This window comes from Saccopteryx leptura, chromosome 10, assembly GCF_036850995.1.
Source record: "Saccopteryx leptura isolate mSacLep1 chromosome 10, mSacLep1_pri_phased_curated, whole genome shotgun sequence".
Classification (NCBI taxonomy): Eukaryota; Metazoa; Chordata; class Mammalia; order Chiroptera; family Emballonuridae; genus Saccopteryx; species Saccopteryx leptura.
The window spans coordinates 36628358-36649325 of NC_089512.1; the positions used below are offsets into that span (position 1 = coordinate 36628358).

Here is a 20968-nt window from a genome sequence, read left to right on the forward strand (position 1 = left end):
AGCCCACTTAGGAAAAAATAGAGAATGTCCTGCCTGGTAAGGTCACTATTACTGCATTAATGACTTCAAATTATCCAGATACATACTACACACTAAAGTAACACACGATATAGAGCACAGAAAGCAGAGGGCTCAGTCCAATCTGCTCAAAGAAAAGGTAGAATAAAAAATGTAGCAGTCAGATTCCTATTACTAGCTCACTTTACAGAAGACAATTTATACTTTTCATAAACACATATCCCTTTAATTCTTGAAACCTTTGAAGCAGAGAATTAAGCCAGACTACTGCTGAAAAGCAAGATGAGGAATCACTGAGGTAAAGTAGCATTTGAGAGATGATTGATGGAATTCTTGAACTCCTTGTCTGACTTGCTCTGTGTAACAGACACCAACCTATTCTTCATGTCCTCTTTGGACAAGTGTCTATACAAGAGGGAAGTTAATTCTTTTAACTAAAACAGACATGATTATGACTCAAATGTCAATGTAGTCAATATAATTTTATACAAATACCACTTAAATAATACAAAGTAAAAATAAATTTTCTTAAAAACATTTTTAATAAGTTTTAAATTCTGTCATTCCAAATGTTTTTTCATTATTCCAAATGTTTATTCATTTGCAATGAATTGTAATTGCTGCTACCTTTGTCCTTGATGAAGGAAAACATTAGGAGAATGGGTTGTTTTTACACTAAATTTATCTCCACTTGATGAGTGCTGTGAAGGAGCTTTTCCACCTAAAAGTGATGTTTCTGCTTCTTTTATTTCCATAGCCCTTTTGTATAGTTCAGCAGCTTTTTCAAAATCCCCTTCTTCATAGCTTTGAGAGAGAGGGAAAAAAACCCTCTTAAAATCAGAATATAAGCTTTAATTAACAATTCTAAGTGACTTTATAGGATACAAAAACAAACAAAAAAACTTATGTGAATAATTGCTCAATTTTTCCCCAGTGCATTTACTCAGACCAGAAAAAGATGACCCAAATTCTTTTCTTTTCTATTTGTACTGCTAAGGAACATTTCGGTATCTCACACCATTAAGACCATGTTGTGATGGATGCAGTGAAATTGCTAAGGGAAGTTTGATATTCTCTGTATCCTGAGTTAAACACAAAGCAGAAGCCAGCATGTACTTAATGGCAAATTAGCTTTGAGGACAGCAAATTGCTTATATTATTCCAGAGCCAGTTGGTTACAACTATAAACCATCCTTCACTATTTGCCATGATAAACTCCTCTGCAAAATACATCATGCGGCCTTCATTTTGCTTGTATCTCTTAAAGATAACCAGAAACAACCCTTCTCCTCCCAGGAAAATCATTCAGCAATCAGTATTTTTTGTTGTTCCATGATGAGTCAAATTAAAGGTGCTCTAAAAGAGAGTTTGGCTGTATGAGGAAAGTGAAAAACTTCTTACCTAAGCACGGCTAAATTTTTTAACGTTTCTCCAACTCGAGGATGCATCCGACCCAGGCTGTCTTCATAAATCTTTAATGCTCTTTCGTACAGTGGCAAGGCCTCGGTGTGTTTTTTCTTATAAAAAAGTAACAACACTCAGGTGAACATATCGCCTTTCTGAAATTACTATGAATATATTCTAGATTAAACTGATCAAGTGGCATAAGCACTTTTAAAATGTGAATATCCTCCTAAAAGATATGGATAAACAGCTTAATTTATGAGTAGTCATAATGGGAGAAGGAGTATAATAGTCAGCAGCTTGCTTTAGGCCTGGCTTGGAAACCATCAACCTTAATCCAATTATATAATCACAAATTTGTCTCTTTATTGCCCAGTGGATACCTGTTTCTCACCCATCACAGGCAAATGTTGCAGCTTGAAGGTAATATTAGATACAGAGATGTAGGGACTCTCCAGAATTTAAAAAACTAAGCCTAAGCAATGAACTAAGCAGTCAGTGCTTTATACCAAGAGGAGTGTGACTTCATTAATTAAGTACTAAAGGAAGCATTAGTAGGTAACCTTACATTTCCTTTAATTATTTTTACTGTGCCACATCTAATGTAGCCTTACCTATATTTTGTACCCTAACACCATTCATTTATAAAGAATTAAAGTGTGGGAACTTACCATTTGGCTATAGAGAACAGCTAAGTTCACCAAGGCAGTAGCTACACTAGGGTGCTTTGGGCCAAAGGATTTCTGCCGGATTTCAACAGCCAGCTCATACAACGGTACAGCTTTGTCAAGTTTCCCCTAAAACACAAAAGTGAAATCTAACAAAAATATTAAAGCAATAATTACTACCTGATCAGAGCTTTTCCATAATTAAAATTTTTTACTAAAAGTAATATTTGAGGGCCCTGGCCAGCTGTTTCAGTGCATAGAGTGTCGACCCGGTGTATGGACATCCTAGTTTGATTCCTGGTCAGGGCATACAGGGGAAGCAATAATCTGCTTTTCTTCCAATAATCTGTTGTTCCATGATAAGTCATATTACAGGTGCTCTAAAAGAGAGTTTGGCTGTATGTCCCTCTCCCCCTTCTCTCCCTTTGTCCCTCCTGCAGACAGTGGCTGGTAGGTTCGAGTATCAGCCCTGGGCACTTAGGATAGCTTGGTTGGTCTGAGCAATGGCCCCAGGCACTGCAGATAGCTCAGTTGTGAGCATCGGCCCCAGACGGGGGTTGCCAGGTGGATCCCGGTTGAGGCGCATACAGGAATCTGTCTCACTATCTCCACTCCTCTCTCTTAAAAATAATTTAAAAAAAATTTTTAAGTAATTTTTGAGAAATTCAGAAGCATTACCTCCAATTTAATAGTTAAGTTTATAGATAATTGAAATCTAAAGGAATAAGTAAAGCTAAATTGAATATAAAAACATTTTCTTTGATATGTCAGAAAGCCCTTTAGGATCATCCATTATTACTCAGTGTCTCTGATAAAGTAAAATATAACAGGTAGAGGATGGAGCAAAAGTATATTTACAGTTGTGAGTGCATGAAATACAGAGTTTATTCTTGTATTATTACTCATTAATTATTGTATTGTTTTCCACAGGAACAACTGTAAACCTATTTTTATCCACTCTGTATGTTTGCTACTACACATAATTTAGAGATGGCATCAAAATAAAAACTTAGTTTCTACCAAATCCTTTTGAGATTTTTCCAATTATTTCTTTTTTACTTGATGGGGAGAAAGAACAACAACGGAGTCTTCTTAATAAAACAACTTCAGTGCCTGGATGACCAGCAAAAGGACCCAAAAAAGTCTAGAGACAGTCTAACACCGCACTGCAACTGCACTAAGTAAAAGCACACTTCTCTTTCAGAAAAGTTATAAAAGTTCCAAACATCACTCCGGCTAGCACTCTTGGACAAAGAATGGTGTTTAGCTCATTACATTTAGTTAAAGATGGTCGTGGTGACAATTACTTGGAGACCACATGGAGTGCGCTGAGGGTCCTGGGGAGACTGCCTCACAATCCCCTATACGGGTTTCATGAGGGGGTCTTGACCCCCAGTCCTGATGGGTATTTATTGATATACATAAAATGGAAGCAGGGACAAGAATGAAGAATTCAGGAAGCAGAGAAGAGAATGAGGAGAAGAGAAAGAAGAAATCAGGAAGGGGAACTCCTTTAGAACAAACAACAGGGTAAGGGAGTAGCTCCAATACCCCCACCTATTGATTAATCAGAATTGCTAATTCTCTCTCTCTCGTGCTGCGTTCAGCACAGGTACAGCTGTCCCTCGCTATATCGGGTGTACAATACTGCGTTCAGTACTTTCTGTCAGTGAAGTCACTGTGGCCTTTGTCTCAGGGCACTGAACTCTGTTCCTGTTCTATGTTCCTATTCAGGGCTTCTACAAAAGACAAAGAAAAGAATGAAATTAAAATGCTTATTTAATCACCTACAAGACTTCTTCCTTCAGGTACAACAATTGGTAACTTATATTTATGGTAGCTTAACACAGCAAACTTAACACTGGCTGAATTTGAGAACTTCTGAAATATAAGAATAAATTTAATTAGAATGCTGAAGACTGCCTTTATATTTAGAATAAAAAAAATATTTATTCATTTTAGTGAGGGGAGAGAGAGAGAGAGAGAAAGAGAGAGAGAGAGAAGGTGGGGAGGAGGAACAGGGAGCATCAACTCCCATATGTGCCTTGAACAGGCAAGCCCAGGGTTTTGAACTGGTGACCTCAGTGTTTCAGGTTAACACTTTATCCATTGTGCCACCACAGGTCAGGCTGTATTTAGAATTTTTTTAACAAAACCAAATCAGTACCTTAATATAGTTAAGTCTGAAATAACATTTTTAATTGTTCTACTCAGCTATTTGTTAAAATATTAAATCATTATGATTTAATAAGTAAATCAGAAAAAAACAGGAACTGCATTATTCCATACGTAGGTGGGACATAAAAGTGAGACTAAGAGACATTGATAAGAGTGTGGTGGTTATGGGGGGAGGGGGGAGAGGGAGAGGGAAAGGGGGAGGGGGAGGGGCACAAAGAAAACTAGATAGAAGGTGACAGAGGACAATCTGACTTTGGGTGATGGGTATGCAACATAATTGAGCGACAAGACAACCTGGATATGTTATCTTTGAATATATGTATCCTGATTTATTGATGTTGCCCCATTAAAAAAATAAAATTATTAAAAAAATTTTTTTTTAATCATTATAATTTAAAAGCTCATAGAAAATAATCTATCCAGAAGACAAATGATTTTAATTGGTATATGATAAAACATATGCCAAGAATTACTTACCATTTTCTTATACAAGATTGCAAGATGCTTCACTGTGTAAGCCAAAGAAGGGTGATCAGGAGCTAATGCTCGTCTCCGTATGTCTAAAGCTCTTTCATAGAGTTCTTCTGCTTTATCGTACTGTTTCATTTCATTGCATAGAGCCGCCAGGTTATTCAACGACTGGGCACAGTCGGGGTGATCTGGTCCTAAAACACGCTCCCTCATTTCTAAGGAACGCTTCAGAAACTGGTCAGCTGTTCTATGAACAAAATGCCAAAATCATTTAAACAGCTTATGTTCTAGAAATCAGAATCCTAGTTAGGTGGAGAATTGAAGCATTTTTATTTTTAAATCTAAGAAAGTGAAACGATTCCGCTCAAAATCCTTTTTCCCTCTTTCTGAGCCCTCTTCCCTTCCTGCTCTTGTCCAAAAGTTAAAAATGCTTCTTTCCTCATAATGTAAGGGCCTGAAACATCGGGATGACCGCCTCAGTTTTCCACTTCACTTCTCCTAAAAGACAAACCTGTAAGTATTTTCCAAACAAACTTTTTATACCTTTAAAATAATTAGACCTAACTCAAACAAAAGATTGATAATTATTCCTTCTCCCCTTTGGGATTAGTCCCTAATTTTTAATAAAAGAACCTTTTGTGAAGTAGACTAAATATTTATATTTTTTATATATCCAAAGTATCAAACTTGTTATATTTTTCTCATATCCAAAGAAGCCCCAAACACTCCTTTTTCTGAAAGTATAAATATTGTCATTTTGTCCAGTTAAACTGAAGAATAAACCCGGCACCCTCTACATTCTTTTTCTTTTTTTAAAAGATTTTATTTTTTTTTATTTATTCATTTCCAGAGAGGGAAGAGGGAGAGAGAAAGAAAGAAAAGGGGAGGGGAGAGGAACAGGAAACATCAACTCCCATATGTGCCCTGACCAGGGAAGCCCAGGGTTGTGAACCAGTGGTTTCAGCATTCCAAGAAGATGCTTTACCCACTGCACCACCACAGGTCAGGCCAGCTACATTCTTTATTCTCATTCAGTCCTGTTTCTTCCTGGGCAAGGTCTCATGTCTGGTATCTACACAAACTCACTTTTCAGAAACATATAAAAAATACTAGGAAAGTCTGACCTGTGGTGGCACAGTGGATGAAGCATCGACCCAGAACGTTCAGGTTGCTGGTTCAAAACCCCAAGGCTAGGAGGGCTGGGTGGGGGACTATCTGCATGACCCCAAAGCTCACCAGTTTGAGCCCAAAGGTCCCTGGGCTTGAGCCCTAGGCCCCTGGCTTGAGCAAGGGGTCACTGGCTCAGCTGGAGCCCCCCAGTCAAGGCACATAGAAAAATGCAACTAAGGTGCTGCAACTATGAGTTGTTGATGCTTCTCACCTCTCTCCCTGTCTGTCCCTTTCCTCCTATCTCTCAAAAAAAAAAAAAAAAAAGAAAGAAAAAAGAAAAACCCCCACCAAAAAAACAGAAAAATAGGGAAGGTACAAAATAACTTTTCAGTTACTAAGGAAACAATGTGAGAGAAAACAATAGAGAAAACATCATGGGCTTTGTTAAATGTGGCTATGCTCATAACACATACATGAAATTTGGCATGGTTTCTATCAAGTTCTTCTAACTTGACTTGATAGAAATGTAAAACTGCTTTGCATCTAAGAGAAAACTGGATACTTATTGTCATTATTAATGCTATAGTACTCACTCCAAGTTATTTTGAAGATAGTAGAGAACACCCAGTTCATTGAGGGTCCGAGCATTGTCAGGTGTGTCCTTACCTAACGTAAGCTCTTCTAACTGTAGGGCCCGTCTACGCAAAAGGGCAAATCCATACTGGAGCAAACACAAAAAATTTGTGGCAATCACTAAGTAAGTGCAATCTTTGGTTCTGAAACAACATACTAGCATTCTAAAATATTTCGTTGTTCCCTTTAGGAAAGATTACAATTATTTTAAGTATTACACTAAATTAATCTAATGGTTATTAAAAATACACATATTTCCACATGGCATCACATTCCAAAATTTATTAAGAGCTATTGTGAAAACGATTATGAGATAGTTTAGCAACGGGAACTGAATCTCAAAGTGCTTCAAAAATATCAGGAAACAATTAATTTACTGCTGGTTAATTAAATAACCCCACTGCTAAACACTTAAACCTCAGGTATTTAAATTATACATAGGGCCTGACTGGTGGTGGCACAGTGGATAGAGCGTCAACCTGGACACTGAGGTCCTAGGTTCAAAACCCTGAGGTAAAAAAAAAAAACAAAAAAAAAACAAAACCCTGAGGTTGCTGGCTTGAGAGCAGGGTCACTGGCTTAAGTGTGGGATCATCGAGATGATCCCATGATCATTGGCTTGAAGCCCAAGGTCGCTGGCTTAAGCAAGGGGTCACTGGTTCAGCTGGAGCCTCCTGGTTCAGGCACATATGAGAAGCAATCATTGAACAACTAACATGACATAACTATGAGTTGATGCTTCTCATCTTTCTCTCTTCCTGTCAGTCACTCTCTTACCAAAAAAAAAAAAAAAAAAAAGAAAAGAAAGAAAAAAAAATTGCACATAGCATTTGGAACTAGTAGATAAATAAGTCTTGGAGATCGAATGCACAGTAAAATGAATATAGACTACAGTATTATATTATAATCAACAAGGTTGCTAAGTGACTAGATCATAATTATTTCTGGAAAAAAGAAATAATTATGTGATATGATAGATATGCTAACTATATCTTCAATGGCAATCATATTACAGTAAGTGTGTCAAATCAACATGGTGTATACCTTAAATTTACAGTATATGTCAGATATATTTTAATTAAAAATTGCATATAGCATTTTAAGTTAAAACAGACATGTTCTATTTAGCTTTTATCAGCAGCTTAGAAATGTGAAAATAATTTATTTGTTCTCAAGAGTAAGAATTTCTTTGGATTTGAATCCAATATAAAATACTAACTAAATTTCTTTTATCCTCTTTATCCTTTAAAGAACAGAAGCAGCTTTTAAGTCTGTCTTCCAAAGTCTAACCTTCTAATGAACTTTATAGTTCCACTTAAAAGTTTTTTTTAATTTCCCAGATTTATTGAGACATAATTACACAGTTGTAACTCTGTGTAAGCTTTAGGTATACAGAACAATGATTTGATATACACACACTGCTCACAAAATTTAGGGGATCAGGGAACATGCAGATACTCCAGTACTTTCAGCCTTTTGTATAGTGCATTTTCACCATTGAAATAAAAGTTGGTTTGCATAATCAAACAACTCTCTTTGACTTGTTTGCTTTTCTGATGTTCTTGTTTAATAAAAAAAAAAATCAAATGCTTTTTCTAACACTTCATATTCATTTTGAAATATCTCCTAATTTTTGTGAGTATATATATTGCAAAATAATTACCACAATAAAAAGTTCTATTTTTTTTTCTCTTTTTATGTGTCAGAAACAGAGAGAGATAATAGACAGGGACAGACAGAGAGGAAGGGAGAGAGATGAGTGGCATCAATTCTTCGTGGAGGCTCTTTAGTTGTTCATTGATTGCTTTCTCATATGTGCCTGATGGGGGCGGGGGCGCTACAGCAGAGCAAGTGACCCCTTGCTCAAGCCAGCAACCTTGGGCTTCAAGCCAGCGACCTTTTAACTCAAGCCAGTGACCTTTTGGCTCAAGCCAGCAGTAACCATGGGGTCATGTCTATGATCCCACACTCAAGCCAACACCCCGTGCTCAAGCCAGATGAGCCTGTGCTCAAGCCAGCGACCTTTGAGTTTTGAACCTGGGTCCTCAGCATCCCAGTCCAATGCTCTATCCACTGCACCACTGCCTGATCAGGCTAAAGTTGACTTTTTAAGAGTCTACTAAGTTGTACCTCTCAGTAACACTAAGATTTAAATATATAATAAATAAATAAGAAAATATTAACTGGTACTTTTCTAGAAGTCCCTTTAAAGTCTAAAGTTCTTAAAACATGATGTTTATGTATCTATATGATAGTCAGAGATGCTCTTTTCTTCTGATTCAAAACACAACACACACAAAAATCATTACCGAGTTGCCTTTTCTCCTTGTAGCTTTCTGATGAATTTTAAAGGATTTTTTCCTAAAATGTTCAGCTTGTTCATATCTTTAAAAAAAAAAAAAAAGGAAGTCAAACAAAAGAACATATTCAAAGCATCATGCTTCCATGAAATGAAAGAACTCCTTATCTAGTGTAAAGCTTTTTACAGCTATTAAAAACAGAACTATTTCTAGAAGTGATAGTTATAGGGAATTTAAAATTTTTAACACAACCCTTCATAAAACAATATCTAAAAAAATAAATTAATCCTCCAAGTAGCTGACATTTAACACATTTTTAACTGATCTACAATCTTGAATTTTAGTTTGCTAAATAAAGGCTAAATTTTGGTCAAAATATAAATGTAAAAGTCATACAAAATCTACATGAACAATACTTCTAAAAGTTAAAAGAAAAAAATTTCAATACATATCAGTTATGACACAGCAAAAGAAATAATTTCTGAGAGAGGAAAAGATGCCATTCAGTGAGTGCCTAAAAAATACTTTTCATTACACCAGGGACCAGCAAACTTTTTCTAAAAAGGGCTAAATAAGTATGTCAGGCTTTGTGGGCCACGTAGTCGTTCCAACTACAAAGGAACGCCACAGCTGAAGCAAGGAAGCAAGCATAGATAACATGTCAACGAAACAACACAGCCCTGTTCCAGTAAAACCTTGTTTACAAAGCAGGCAGCCACCTGAACTTGCCAAGGACAGTGGTTTGCAGGCCCTCGTGTTAGTTTGCAGCACTCAGTGTTACAAAGCGAGTCAGTGAAGGAGCCCCGATTCAAACCCAACTATATGATTCCAAACTCCATGCTCTATCATCCACTCATCTTCAGAGCTGAATCTTACAGTTCCAGTTTTCTGTTTACCCCATGAAGACACAGACCAACAAACAGTATTTGATCTACTCAAAAGACATAAGATAAGGAAAGATACACAGCCACAAAACAAAGCCTATCCCACATGAGTATATTTAAAACCGCAACTCCCCGTCATAAAACCATGAATTAGTGATCTAAATCTTACTTATTTTGTTTCTGGTACAAAGTGGCAAGCGCCTCCAGTTCCCGAGCGATGCGTGGATGGTCCGCACCATAGGCATTCTCAGAGATCTCCAACGCCTGTTTGTACAGCTGTTCTGCATTGCCAAACTTCTTCCACTGCACGTACACGCTTGCCAGCTGGTGGAGGGACTGAGCTACTCTTGGGTGATCTGGATCTAAAGCCGTCTCTCGAATTTCTAGAGACCTCTGCAAAGGCACCACAGCCTGAAGAAAAAAGATGCGAGGCCAACTATAGTGAGTGAAAGGCTGTAAGATCACCTGTTAGCACAATGAAAGAATGCAGCATTAACCCCTAGGAAGGAGAGCAGGGTCAGCAAGAAAAATCTGCACTGGCTCTTACTCCGGCTACACTGACCTGACTGAGCAGGCCCAAGTCCTTGAGAAATCGCCCCAGGGTTTCATAGAGATCTGCTAAACAGATCATATTCTCCTCGCCGTCACAGTTTTTCTCATACTGCTTCAGGGAGTCAAAGTACTCCGCTGCCATTGCGCTCTTGTCTTTGCCAACAAACTGCCAGTAGCTCAGCAACTCAGCAAAGTGGCCCCTGTTCCAACGAATAATGGGAATTAATGAACAACAAGCTGGAAAAGCCATTAGCAAGTGAAAATGCCAGAATTCACATCAAGTTTTGACAATGTATTAGTAGGCAAGTGTTGTGTAGTGAGGTAAGACTGCAGACTCAGATGTCACCCGAGTCCACCACCTCCTAGCTGTGCGATCATGAACAGGGTGTCTGTTCTTACACCTCAACTTCCTCTGCTGCAGGGAGGGAGGCGCTGATACTACCTGCCTCAGGTGTTACTGCAAGAAGATTATGGCACATACTATAGAAAAGATTCCATAGTGTGCTTGTTACCATTAATCTCATTATATGGAAATTTATCAGAATTCTTTTTAGACACTTCATTATATGTAGTCAGCTGGAGGAAGTCAGCTGAGTTCATTCAAAAAACTATTTTAAGTGATGGAAATTAGAGAAGACACTAATGAAACACAGGCAAACTGTTATAGAATATTACTTTGTATTTTCATTAAGGACTTGAATGATAAAAGTAAACTTAATCATCTGTAGATGATAATAAGTAGGTTGTGTGGATGGAAAAGGGGCCACACACTGAACCTGACAAGCTCCGGGAAAGCCTGCATGGTGGCCTTGCAGACTCAGGGACCTAAAGTAACCACACAGGATGGTTAAAATGGAAAGTTTTTAACTAAAAGCAGTTCATGGTGGGTAGTCATGTCCTAGGGTGGTATTTTTCTCTAAATAAAGGTCAATGCTTATCTTAATTGGACCTGTCCTCCTCTGCATCTACAATAACATACCTGATAACATGTGTTTGAAATATTAGGGTCTTCTTTTCCTGATTCCCTCTGGGCAGGCATCCCAGCAGAGCAAGAACCAACACACCCATTCATTGTCATTGTTACCATGTTAACTAACTCTTATTCCTGCCTATGTAAAAGAACTTTCACTATATACATATTTACTTTCTACCCAATCCCAGAGAATTCCCAGCTTTGCTTTCTCCCACCTCCCTAATCTATCACCAATCAATTTCACGTAACCCCCTTATGTCTTCCCCTTTGATTCTGATGTATAAAGTAAGTGGTAAAACCACCATTTTCTGGAGCATTTTCTGAATCTGTTGAGATTTTGCTTCCCGGCGATTGTTGACAGTTTGGCTCAAATAAACTAGTAAAAAATTCTTTCAGGTTTGGAAGTTTCTTACATTAACAGTTCAGACAGCTGGTAAACTAAACAATGAATCTGATTTCAAAGTAATGACGAAAAAATTGTAATTAACATAAAAAATGTTACAAGGTACAACAATAAAGTGGAGAGTTCACTCAGGAGCAAAAACAAATTATGCAGCTGTTATGAGAAATGGTGGCATTTCTAAGTGAGACAGAACCATCACCTCCCCCCACCCCCCCACCCCCGGTGAGGCTTAGCAGGTCAGAAAGCTACGCACATGAAGGCGGGGTTCTGACATAGCAAATTCAATATACCAGAAATGACCAACTATTTATTTATTTAAAAAAGGTAATCCTTTCTTTAACCTCAACACCAGTCAGATTCTCTGTAGAGCCCAGATACACTGAGGTATCTGAAGGTATCAGATATCATAAACCACCTCCTGAGGTGATTTAGAGTCAAACCTGCTTCAACGCAAGAGTAAGACGAAAGTTGTCTCAAGATCGTTCCAGCTCTGATTTTATGAAGTAGACATACTCTTTTTACTTTGCCGCTTGGGAAAAAAAAGATCTCATGGTAATTTTCAAATTGTCTTCAATTTCTCTCACACTGTTTTATATTTCAGGTAGCACTGTAACTGGGCTAATTTTTAAGTTGAAAATGCTACTTTTCTTTGTTTAGCGGAATAAATGTTTAAATATGTTTATTTGGGGAAAGGTGTTCTACAGGTAAGTTTCTTACCTTTTATAAAGGTTCTGAGACACAAAGAGATTGAGAAGGCAATCATGCAACTTCTGTTTACTTCCCTCCTGCTGAAAAAGCCACGGGAGTTCATCTGCACTTCTCCAGGTCACTGGGTCCTGGCTATTGTAAGAGAGGGGACAACATTCAACAGTACTTCCCTACAATGAGATTGCTGCAGAAGGCTTCAGACAAATGCTGAAGCAAGAAAATATATTTAACATATATCTCTGATTCTTTAATGATCAAAACTAGAAACTTGCCCTGGCCGGTTGGCTCAGCGGTAGAGCGTCGGCCTAGCGTGCGGAGGACCCGGGTTCGATTCCCGGCCAGGGCACACAGGAGAAGCGCCCATTTGCTTCTCCACCCCTCCGCTGCACTTTCCTCTCTGTCTCTCTCTTCCCCTCCCGCAGCCAAGGCTCCATTGGAGCAAAGATGGCCCGGGCGCTGGGGATGGCTCTGTGGCCTCTGCCTCAGGCGCTAGAGTGGCTCTGGTCGCAACATGGCGACGCCCAGGATGGGCAGAGCATCGCCCCCTGGTGGGCAGAGCGTCGCCCCTGGTGGGCGTGCCGGGTGGATCCCGGTCGGGCGCATGCGGGAGTCTGTCTGACTGTCTCTCCCTGTTTCCAGCTTCAGAAAAATGAAAGAAAAACAAAAAAAAAACAAAAAAAAAACAAAAAAACTAGAAACTTTACCACTATAACTAGGAAAATAAAGTTATATTCAGGGACACCAACCAAACTCTAAAGGAATTTTGCTAAAGTTGAATTATTTTTAAAACCCTCAATGAACCCAAATGGACAGACAGATATACATAGACACACTCATCTCTTCAACCTGGAATAAAATAGAAGCAATAAAATGAGCCTGCATTGCTTTTACTTACGGTTAAATCTTTTTTTGAAAAAGACAGAGAGTCAGAGAGAGATGAGAAGCATCAATTCTTTGTTGCAGCTCCCTAATTGTTCATTGTGTTCTCATTTGTGCCTTGACCAGGGGGGTTACAGTAGAGTGAGTGATCCCTTGCTCAAGCCAGTGACCTTGGGCTTCAAGCCAGCGACCCCACACTCAAGCCAGATGAGCCTGCGCTCAAGCCAGCAACCTCAGAGTTTTGTACATGGGTCCTCTGCATCCCAATCTGACGCTCTATCTACTGTGCCACCACCTGGTCAGGCCTTACAGTTAAATCTTTAGCATAATGTTAAAACACTTTCAGAATTATCTTTTGTCTTTTTGACATTAACAGAATAGGGAGAGAATTTAATCTCTTTTTAAAATTTATTTTATTTTTTTTACAGAGACAGAGTCAGAGAGAGGAATAGATAGGGACAGACAGATAGGAAGGGAGAGGGATGAGAAGCATCAATCATTAGTTTTCATTGCGACACCTTAGTTGTTCATTGATTGCTTTCTCATATGTGCCTTGACTGTGGGGCTACAGCAGACCAAGTAATCCTTTGCTCAAGACAGCGATCTTGGGTCCAAGCTGGTGAGCTTTGCTCAAACCAGATGAGCCCATGCTCAAGCTGGCGACCTCAAGGTCTCAAACCTGGGTCCTCCACTCCCAGTCTGACGCTCTATCCACTGAGCCAATTAAATATTTATACATTAAGTTATAAGTTAAGAAAGAGAAATAAGGACACAGAGATAAAGTGGGCAGCAGAAGTTACAGAAGAACAATATGGGTATTTATAATACTTTAGCTGTGTGGTGAAATAATTGATTAGCTTCTGCCTATAAGAAGAAATAGTGGTGGCATCTTCCATGTATTCCAGTCTCACGGTTTCCCAAGCCTAGGGAGAAAAAGAAGAAATAAAATATTGCTGTCTATTTGATGTAGTAGGAGTTTATAAATCAAAATTTAAAATTATTTCAATCTTGTTGTATAATAGAAATGGCATTATAATATTTTAAAATTCAGGATGTACTTATGTGATTAGTACTGGTAAGAATAAAAATTCCTATACTAATATTTTAAGAACTTATCACACAATTTACTTCAAACTTTTAGTTAAGGCCCTGGTCAGTTGGCTCAGTGGTAGAGCGTCGGCCTGGCGTGCAGTAGTCCCAGGTTTGATTCCCAGCCAGGGCACACAGGAGAAATGCCCATCTGCTTCTCCACTCCTCCCCCTCTCCTTCCTCTCTGTCTCTCTCTTCCCCTCCCGCAGCCAAGGCTCCACTGGAGCAAAGTGGCCCAGGCGCTGGGGATGGCTCTGTGGCCTCTGCCTCAGGCACTAGAGTGGCTCTGGTTGCAACAGAGCGATGCCCCGGATGGGCAGAGCATCGCCCCCTGGTGGGCATGCCGGGTGGATCCCGGTCGGGCGCATGCGGGAGTCTGTCTGACTGCCTCCCTGTTTCCAGCTTCAGAAAAATACAAAAAAAAACACCCCAAAACAAAGAAAAACCTTTTAGTTAATACAATAAAAATCTCAGAAATATAAATGTCAAATCATTGTTATACACCTGAAACTAATGTAATATTTTATTTCAATAAAAAAATATAAAAGATGTGGATTAAAAAAGTACTAAAAAGAATAACAATAAAGGAGAAAAATAAGCCTGTAAAATTATAAGCATTTCATACCTACAAATATAATATACCACACTCAAATGAAAGACTTCATATGCATTTGTATGCATATAAATCAATTATGGCATTGTAGATAAGAATTATGCTCACCAATATTTCCTAAACATTTTCTACTATGTACTAAACACCATGTCTAGAACCTCACAAGGACCAAGGACCACCTCAATTAATTTTCTGCACAACCCCTATGTTAAGCTGGAAAAGTCTGCTCAACACTTAAAGAATTTGTCCAAGGTTACATAGTTATTAAGCTCTAAAGAGCTCAGTTGTAAATAGAGGCAGAATGACTTAGAGTCCAAGCTCTAAATACACATATAACTATACTTGCAATTCAATGAATGATAAAGTGAGGGAAAATACATTTTCTCTTCCAGAAAGACCCTACCTTTCAAAGTTAAAACCACCTCATAAAGATACTACATATAATATTATTGGCCAAATTTTACATCTAACGTAAAATCACTGCAAAAATTTTTGTAATACCAAATTCAGAATTCACTTGTGTCTTGTAACTGAAACTTAAAATAATATTGTACAATATAGCATAATACAGCATGTAATGATACGTTGACATTTGTAAGTTAAAAAACAACTTACTAAAATAACTTTACCTGTAGATGTTGAAACTTGAGCAAGCCACAACCGTAGGTCAATAAACACATTTTGTGTAAACTGTGAATAAGGGAGGTCAAGACAGCCCAGGACATCTCCGGATAGAGTTCCATCAATTCTGATTCACTCACCCCATTATGACTAATATTTATGAGGCAGAGAATCTAGGCAGAAAGACAAATTAACAGTGATCAAAAAGTACTTCTATATATAACTAACAGCCATTAAAATTTCCAGAATTCTTTTAATCTAATTGATTTCTTATTCAAATTTATAATTCAAATGATTAAATAAACCAAGAAACAGATTTTTTAGAATGAAGCACATGTCCCAAAAGACACTAATCAAGAATCAGATAAAGTAAAAATAAAGAAAAGAAACCTCATTTATACTGGAGTTGGGAGGCCTTAGGGAAGAACATCTCATGTACCTATCACTCCTTGAGGCCTGCATAGCCAGCAGGAAGAAGGAAGATAATTATTTTGACAAGGCAGGACGTTAATCACATGAGAATTTCATCTCCTGCTTTGAAGAAAAAGGAAGACCCCTTTCTGCCCCAGCAACAACGCACTAACCGCTGCTTGCAGCCGAAGAGCAACTGGCACAACCTTGAACTTTTGCTTTTTTCCAATGAACTTTTGTTCAATACAACTCTCCTGTTTCCTCCTAAAGCCTCAAAACAACAAGCCCCTCTTTTCTGTCATATAGACTTTCCAATGGTTTTTCCATAGCTTGCTTGTCCCCAATTGCAATTCTCTGCTATTCTAAAATAAACCCATTTTGCTAATAAAATAACTATTTTATTTTTAAGGTTGACAATAGCGTATATAAAAAATATATAGCATGCCACAGATAGCACACAAATAGAAAAAGCTCAGTGAAAAATTAAAACTACAGGAAATGCATTATTAAAACTAATGACAACGTTCCAAATCTGGGAAGATGGTGGAAAACATAGCCCTCCTAGTACAAATGCCTGTTGATATCAAACAACATATAACAAAACATTTCTAAAAGCACAGTGGAGCCTGGGAAAAGGGAAATCCTCCAGGTGCCAAAAATGATAAGAAAAGTGATAATCAGAGGAATAAGTGCTGGGATGCTATCCGTGAGGAGGGTGGGGATAGGATGGCAGCCGTCCCAACTTCAGGGATTGGGTTTCCACACCTACAGTGGGGATCACAGGAGAGCCCATATGCCCCAGGAGGTAAGGAGTTGGAACTAGAAAGCTTGCCGCCACCAGGACCTTCCCAGGGCTGTACCCTCAGAGAAGGGTCACAAAAGGGAAATACCAGCCCAAAGACATGGGGGCAAGACAAGGATACTTATGGACTATAAGGTAAAATGAAAAGTCAAAACCCCAGCCTGACCAGGCAGTGACGCAGTGGATACAGCTTTGGACTGAGATGCAGAGGACCCAGGTTCGAGACCCTGAGGTCGCTGGCTTGAGTGCAGGTTCATTTGGTTTGAGCACAGCTCACCAACTTGAACCCAAGGTTGCTGGCTTGAGCAAGGGGTCACGCAGTCTGCTGTATCCCCCACCCCCGACAAGGCACATATGAGAAAGCAATCAACAAACAACTAAGGTACCGGAATGAAGAATTGATGCTTCTCATCTCTCTCCCTTCCTGTCTGTCTGTCCCTATCTGTCCCTCTCTCTGTCTCTGTCACACAAAGAGATAAATAAATAAAAAGAAAAGTCAAAACCCCAGGAATCCCTAAGCTGAGAAATTAACATAAAAATGGATTCAGAATCAAATTTTAAAAGTTCAGCAAGATTGCTAAAATCAAGTAAGTTTTCAGAAATCAAAATTGAATTTAACAACAAACTTAAAAATGTTATTTTATTTGTCTTTCTCTGTCTGACTTATTTCACTTAGTATAATACTCTTGATCTATCCATTGTATCACAAATGGCAAGATTTCATTCTTTTTTTATTGCTGAGTAATATTCCTTTGTGTATATATATCTTCTTTATCCATTCATCTATCAATAAATATCTATGTTGTTTCCATATCTTGGCTACTGTAAATAATGCTGTATGAATACAGTAGTACATATATTTTCTCAAATTAATGTTTTTGTTTTCTTCAACTATACACCTAGAAGTGGAATTTCTGGGTTGTGTGGTAGTTCTACTTTTAATTTTTTTTGAAGAATCTCCATACTGTTTTTCACAGTGGCTGCACCAATTTACAATCCTATCAAAAGTATATTAAGGTTTCCTTTTTTCCTCATCCTCAGTGGATAAAAGAGGTGAAAAGGAAGAAAGGTATAAACATCCAGTTATAAATAAGCCACAGAAATGCACTGTTTAGCATATAGACTACAGTCAATAACATTGATATAACTTGGCATGGTGACAAATGGTTACTAGACATAGTGTGGTGATCATATCATAGGTTATGCAAATATCAAATCACTGTGTGTTGTACACCTGAAACAAATATACTATTATATGCCAACAATACTTTAATAAAAAATAAAATACATAAAATGTTATTTTAACTATAAAGTCCTTAGGAACAAATCTTAACAAAAGATTGGCAAGACCTTTATTGGGAAGAAGGTAAAATGTTCTTGAAAGTCATTTAAAAAGATGACTAAGTAAATGGAGAGCTATTTAGTTTTCCATGAAGGAGAAGACTTATATGTTCATTTTCTCAATTTATACTCTAAATTCAGTGCAATCCCTAAAATTCCAAAATGAGTTTCCATAGCACTTGCAGAGCCAATTCTAAAAACACATGTGGGAAGTTAGCCAAGACAATCGTGAAGAATATTCAGAAGGGCCTTGCCCAACCAAATATTACAGTTCACTTCAAAGTTCTAACAGTTAAGATGCTGGTATTAGCAAGGAATAGGCCAAATCGAAAAAGCCTAGAAACAGACTCGTGTGTCTATATGCTTGATACTTGACAGATGGCACTCCAAATCAGTAGAAAAGATACACTATTTAGGTAAATAGCCATGTAAAAAAAGATTAAAAAGTAGATTCCTTCTTTACACAATAAACAAAAATAAATCAACATGAGTTTAGGACTTGCACATGAAGAACAAAACTTTCAAATATTTTGAAAGGGAAAATATTTATGAGAACTCTGCTATGATAGCAAATAATTTTTAAAAGAAAATACACAGGCATAAGCCATAAAAGCAACCATTGATAAATCTGACTTCATTGAAATAAAACTCTGTATAATGCTTGAGACCATAAAGTTAAAAGATAAGAAACAAACAAGAAAAAAGACATTTATTTGCAAACTCTGTAACAAAGAATTTGTACTCAGTATGTAGAACATTTAAAAATGCCTGCAGATCAATAAGAAAAAGATGAACAACTCAAAAAGTGTTTAAAGGACTTGAACAAAGAATTTAAATAAGAAGAAACAAGAATAGCCAGTAAGCATGAAAAGATTAAAAATCTCAATGATAATTAGGAAAATGCAAATTTCCTGAGATCTCTTCTGGACACAAGCACACATTCCTGTAGATGTTTGAAATGTAAACTTAAGCAGAGATTTACCAAAATTTGCTATTTATTTCAATTCACACACAAATACAAACAAATCAAAATAATCTTCCTTTTACAAGGTTATTATACTTTACCTGTTTCATGAGTTTTTTATCCACGTCATTTGCCATGGACTCCTGGATAGAGTGCAGAACAAGCCTATATAACGAAATAGTATCTTGACACTGGAAACACTGATGAAGGATCTTATCTAAGTTGCCTGCTCTCCCAGCACTGTTGGAATCGAGAATAGGTTTAATTTCTTACAGACTGCCAACATCTGTGAAAAATTTGGGTAGGTTAAAAACAATGTGGTTTCTATTTTTTAAACTACAACTGATAATAGGAATTCAATAAAACATGATACAGGAAAATGGTGGTTTTATGGGGTGGTGTTGGGCAAATGAGTTTGTAAAATTCATATTTTTTGAGTTTGCTCACTTTTAGTGTTAAAAAATGGTGCTGGGCAGTGCCAGGTATGTGGTCTGTGAAACTGCAAATTACCTTCCTGCTTGGGAAGGGCCATTGTCTTACTAATGTGTGTTGGAGGAGAGGTTTTCGTGCCAGAAAGTTTGTGAAGAGAACAGAGGAAGCCATGTTTGTGCAGAGTGAGAACAGAGAAGAGGTGTGCAGATAGGAACCAGAGGTGAGGGGTTTTTGTGAGCTCCATTGAGACTGATGAGGCCTTTGACTCTAGGAGAAACCAGAGAAGACCAGATAATGTGTCAGTGGCTTTGTGAGCTCTGAATGAATGAAGAATGAAGAGTTTTCCCTGTGTGTTGCTCATCGGCCAGTGCGAGACTTTAATATAGGGATGGCCACCATTTTTGGCTCCACTGTTTCTTTACTGTCTGCCCGAATCCAGTGAGAACCTGCATGTGCATGACCAAAACGGCCATTGGCTATTGGCCATACAGGTGTCTAGGGTCATCAAGTTTATTTTAATGTACCATTTAATTCAATTCAATAAACAAATGCTGATTTTGATTAAATTTAAACAATTACTATGGATTATAGGACATAAAAATGAGTAAGACATGGTTCTTATCATCGAGAAGCATGCCACCTACATACTAGAAGCAGGAAAATAATTATCAATAAATATTAGTTAGCCATGCAAATTAAATTTTTTAGAGCCAGAATTTGAAAAATGTTAGGCTAAAGAAAAACCAGGAAATAGGAAGTTTGTTTTAAATTATTATACAATATTTACCAGTAGTTTCTTTTTTAAATATAAAGTTATCTAAGAAAAAATATCAACCCCCCCAAAAAATGGTCCATAGGCCCTTTTAGAGAGATAATTTGAATAAATACTGTGAAATGTATAGAAAGTGACACACACTCTTGAATTGTACTTATTCAAGCTACTGATGTTCACAGAGACCAGATTTACTGCACAACTCTGGGAACAGTGGGAAGGAACAGTGCAAATATCGTGGGCAATTCAGAGTTTCAGAAGATATTTTTCATTTCAAATTAGGTGCTTAAGATGAGACCAAAGAGTTAAGAGAAAAGTACTAGTTTCAGTGCCTAGAATATGAGTTGTGCTAGGATTACTATCTATTGTAATGAATATCCCCTAAAATTAATCATTTTTATCTTTGGTTTCAGCCGTCAAACAAGCAGGCTGAGGCAGTACTGAAGAAGAAATAAAAGTAGTAAAACTTTCTAATGCTCTACCAAAAGCAAATTAATAATCGATATATATATCTAAAATGGAATAATCTATTTTAAGATAAAGGTTTATCAGGATTTGACAAGAGACAATAAAAATTACTACCTACATACCTACTTACTGATATTCAAGGGCACTGGAAATAACATTCTTACACCTCAGTCGACTCCTCACTTTCCCAAAGCTAGGGGGTCTCAAACAGGTGAAAATGGGCACCCATTAGTGGGCTCCAACTGAGGGCAAACATGGCCTTCTTTTGAAACAC

At 37.7% G+C, this 20968-nt stretch overlaps 1 protein-coding gene across 2 annotated transcripts in view; it reads right to left on the minus strand.

Moving 5' to 3' along the window:
- Positions 1-469: 469 nt before the first annotated feature.
- The window catches only part of NPHP3 (nephrocystin 3), a 44754-nt gene continuing 24255 nt past the window's right edge, over positions 470-20968 (minus strand). The window contains exons 16-27 of one of the 2 annotated variants that reach the window (XM_066351334.1): positions 19124-19262; positions 15513-15677; positions 14010-14104; positions 12312-12434; positions 10229-10418; positions 9836-10077; positions 8792-8867; positions 6443-6570; positions 4746-4986; positions 2094-2219; positions 1420-1535; positions 470-822 (exon numbers count right to left, since the gene is read on the minus strand). In XM_066351334.1, the coding sequence (XP_066207431.1) occupies positions 642-822; positions 1420-1535; positions 2094-2219; positions 4746-4986; positions 6443-6570; positions 8792-8867; positions 9836-10077; positions 10229-10418; positions 12312-12434; positions 14010-14104; positions 15513-15677; positions 19124-19262 (1822 nt within the window). In that variant the 3' untranslated portion in view covers positions 470-641. Of the gene's footprint in view, positions 823-1419; positions 1536-2093; positions 2240-4745; positions 4987-6442; positions 6571-8791; positions 8868-9835; positions 10078-10228; positions 10419-12311; positions 12435-14009; positions 14105-15512; positions 15678-19123; positions 19263-20968 lie in introns of those variants that run through there. The other variant, XM_066351335.1, reaches the window with a different exon arrangement.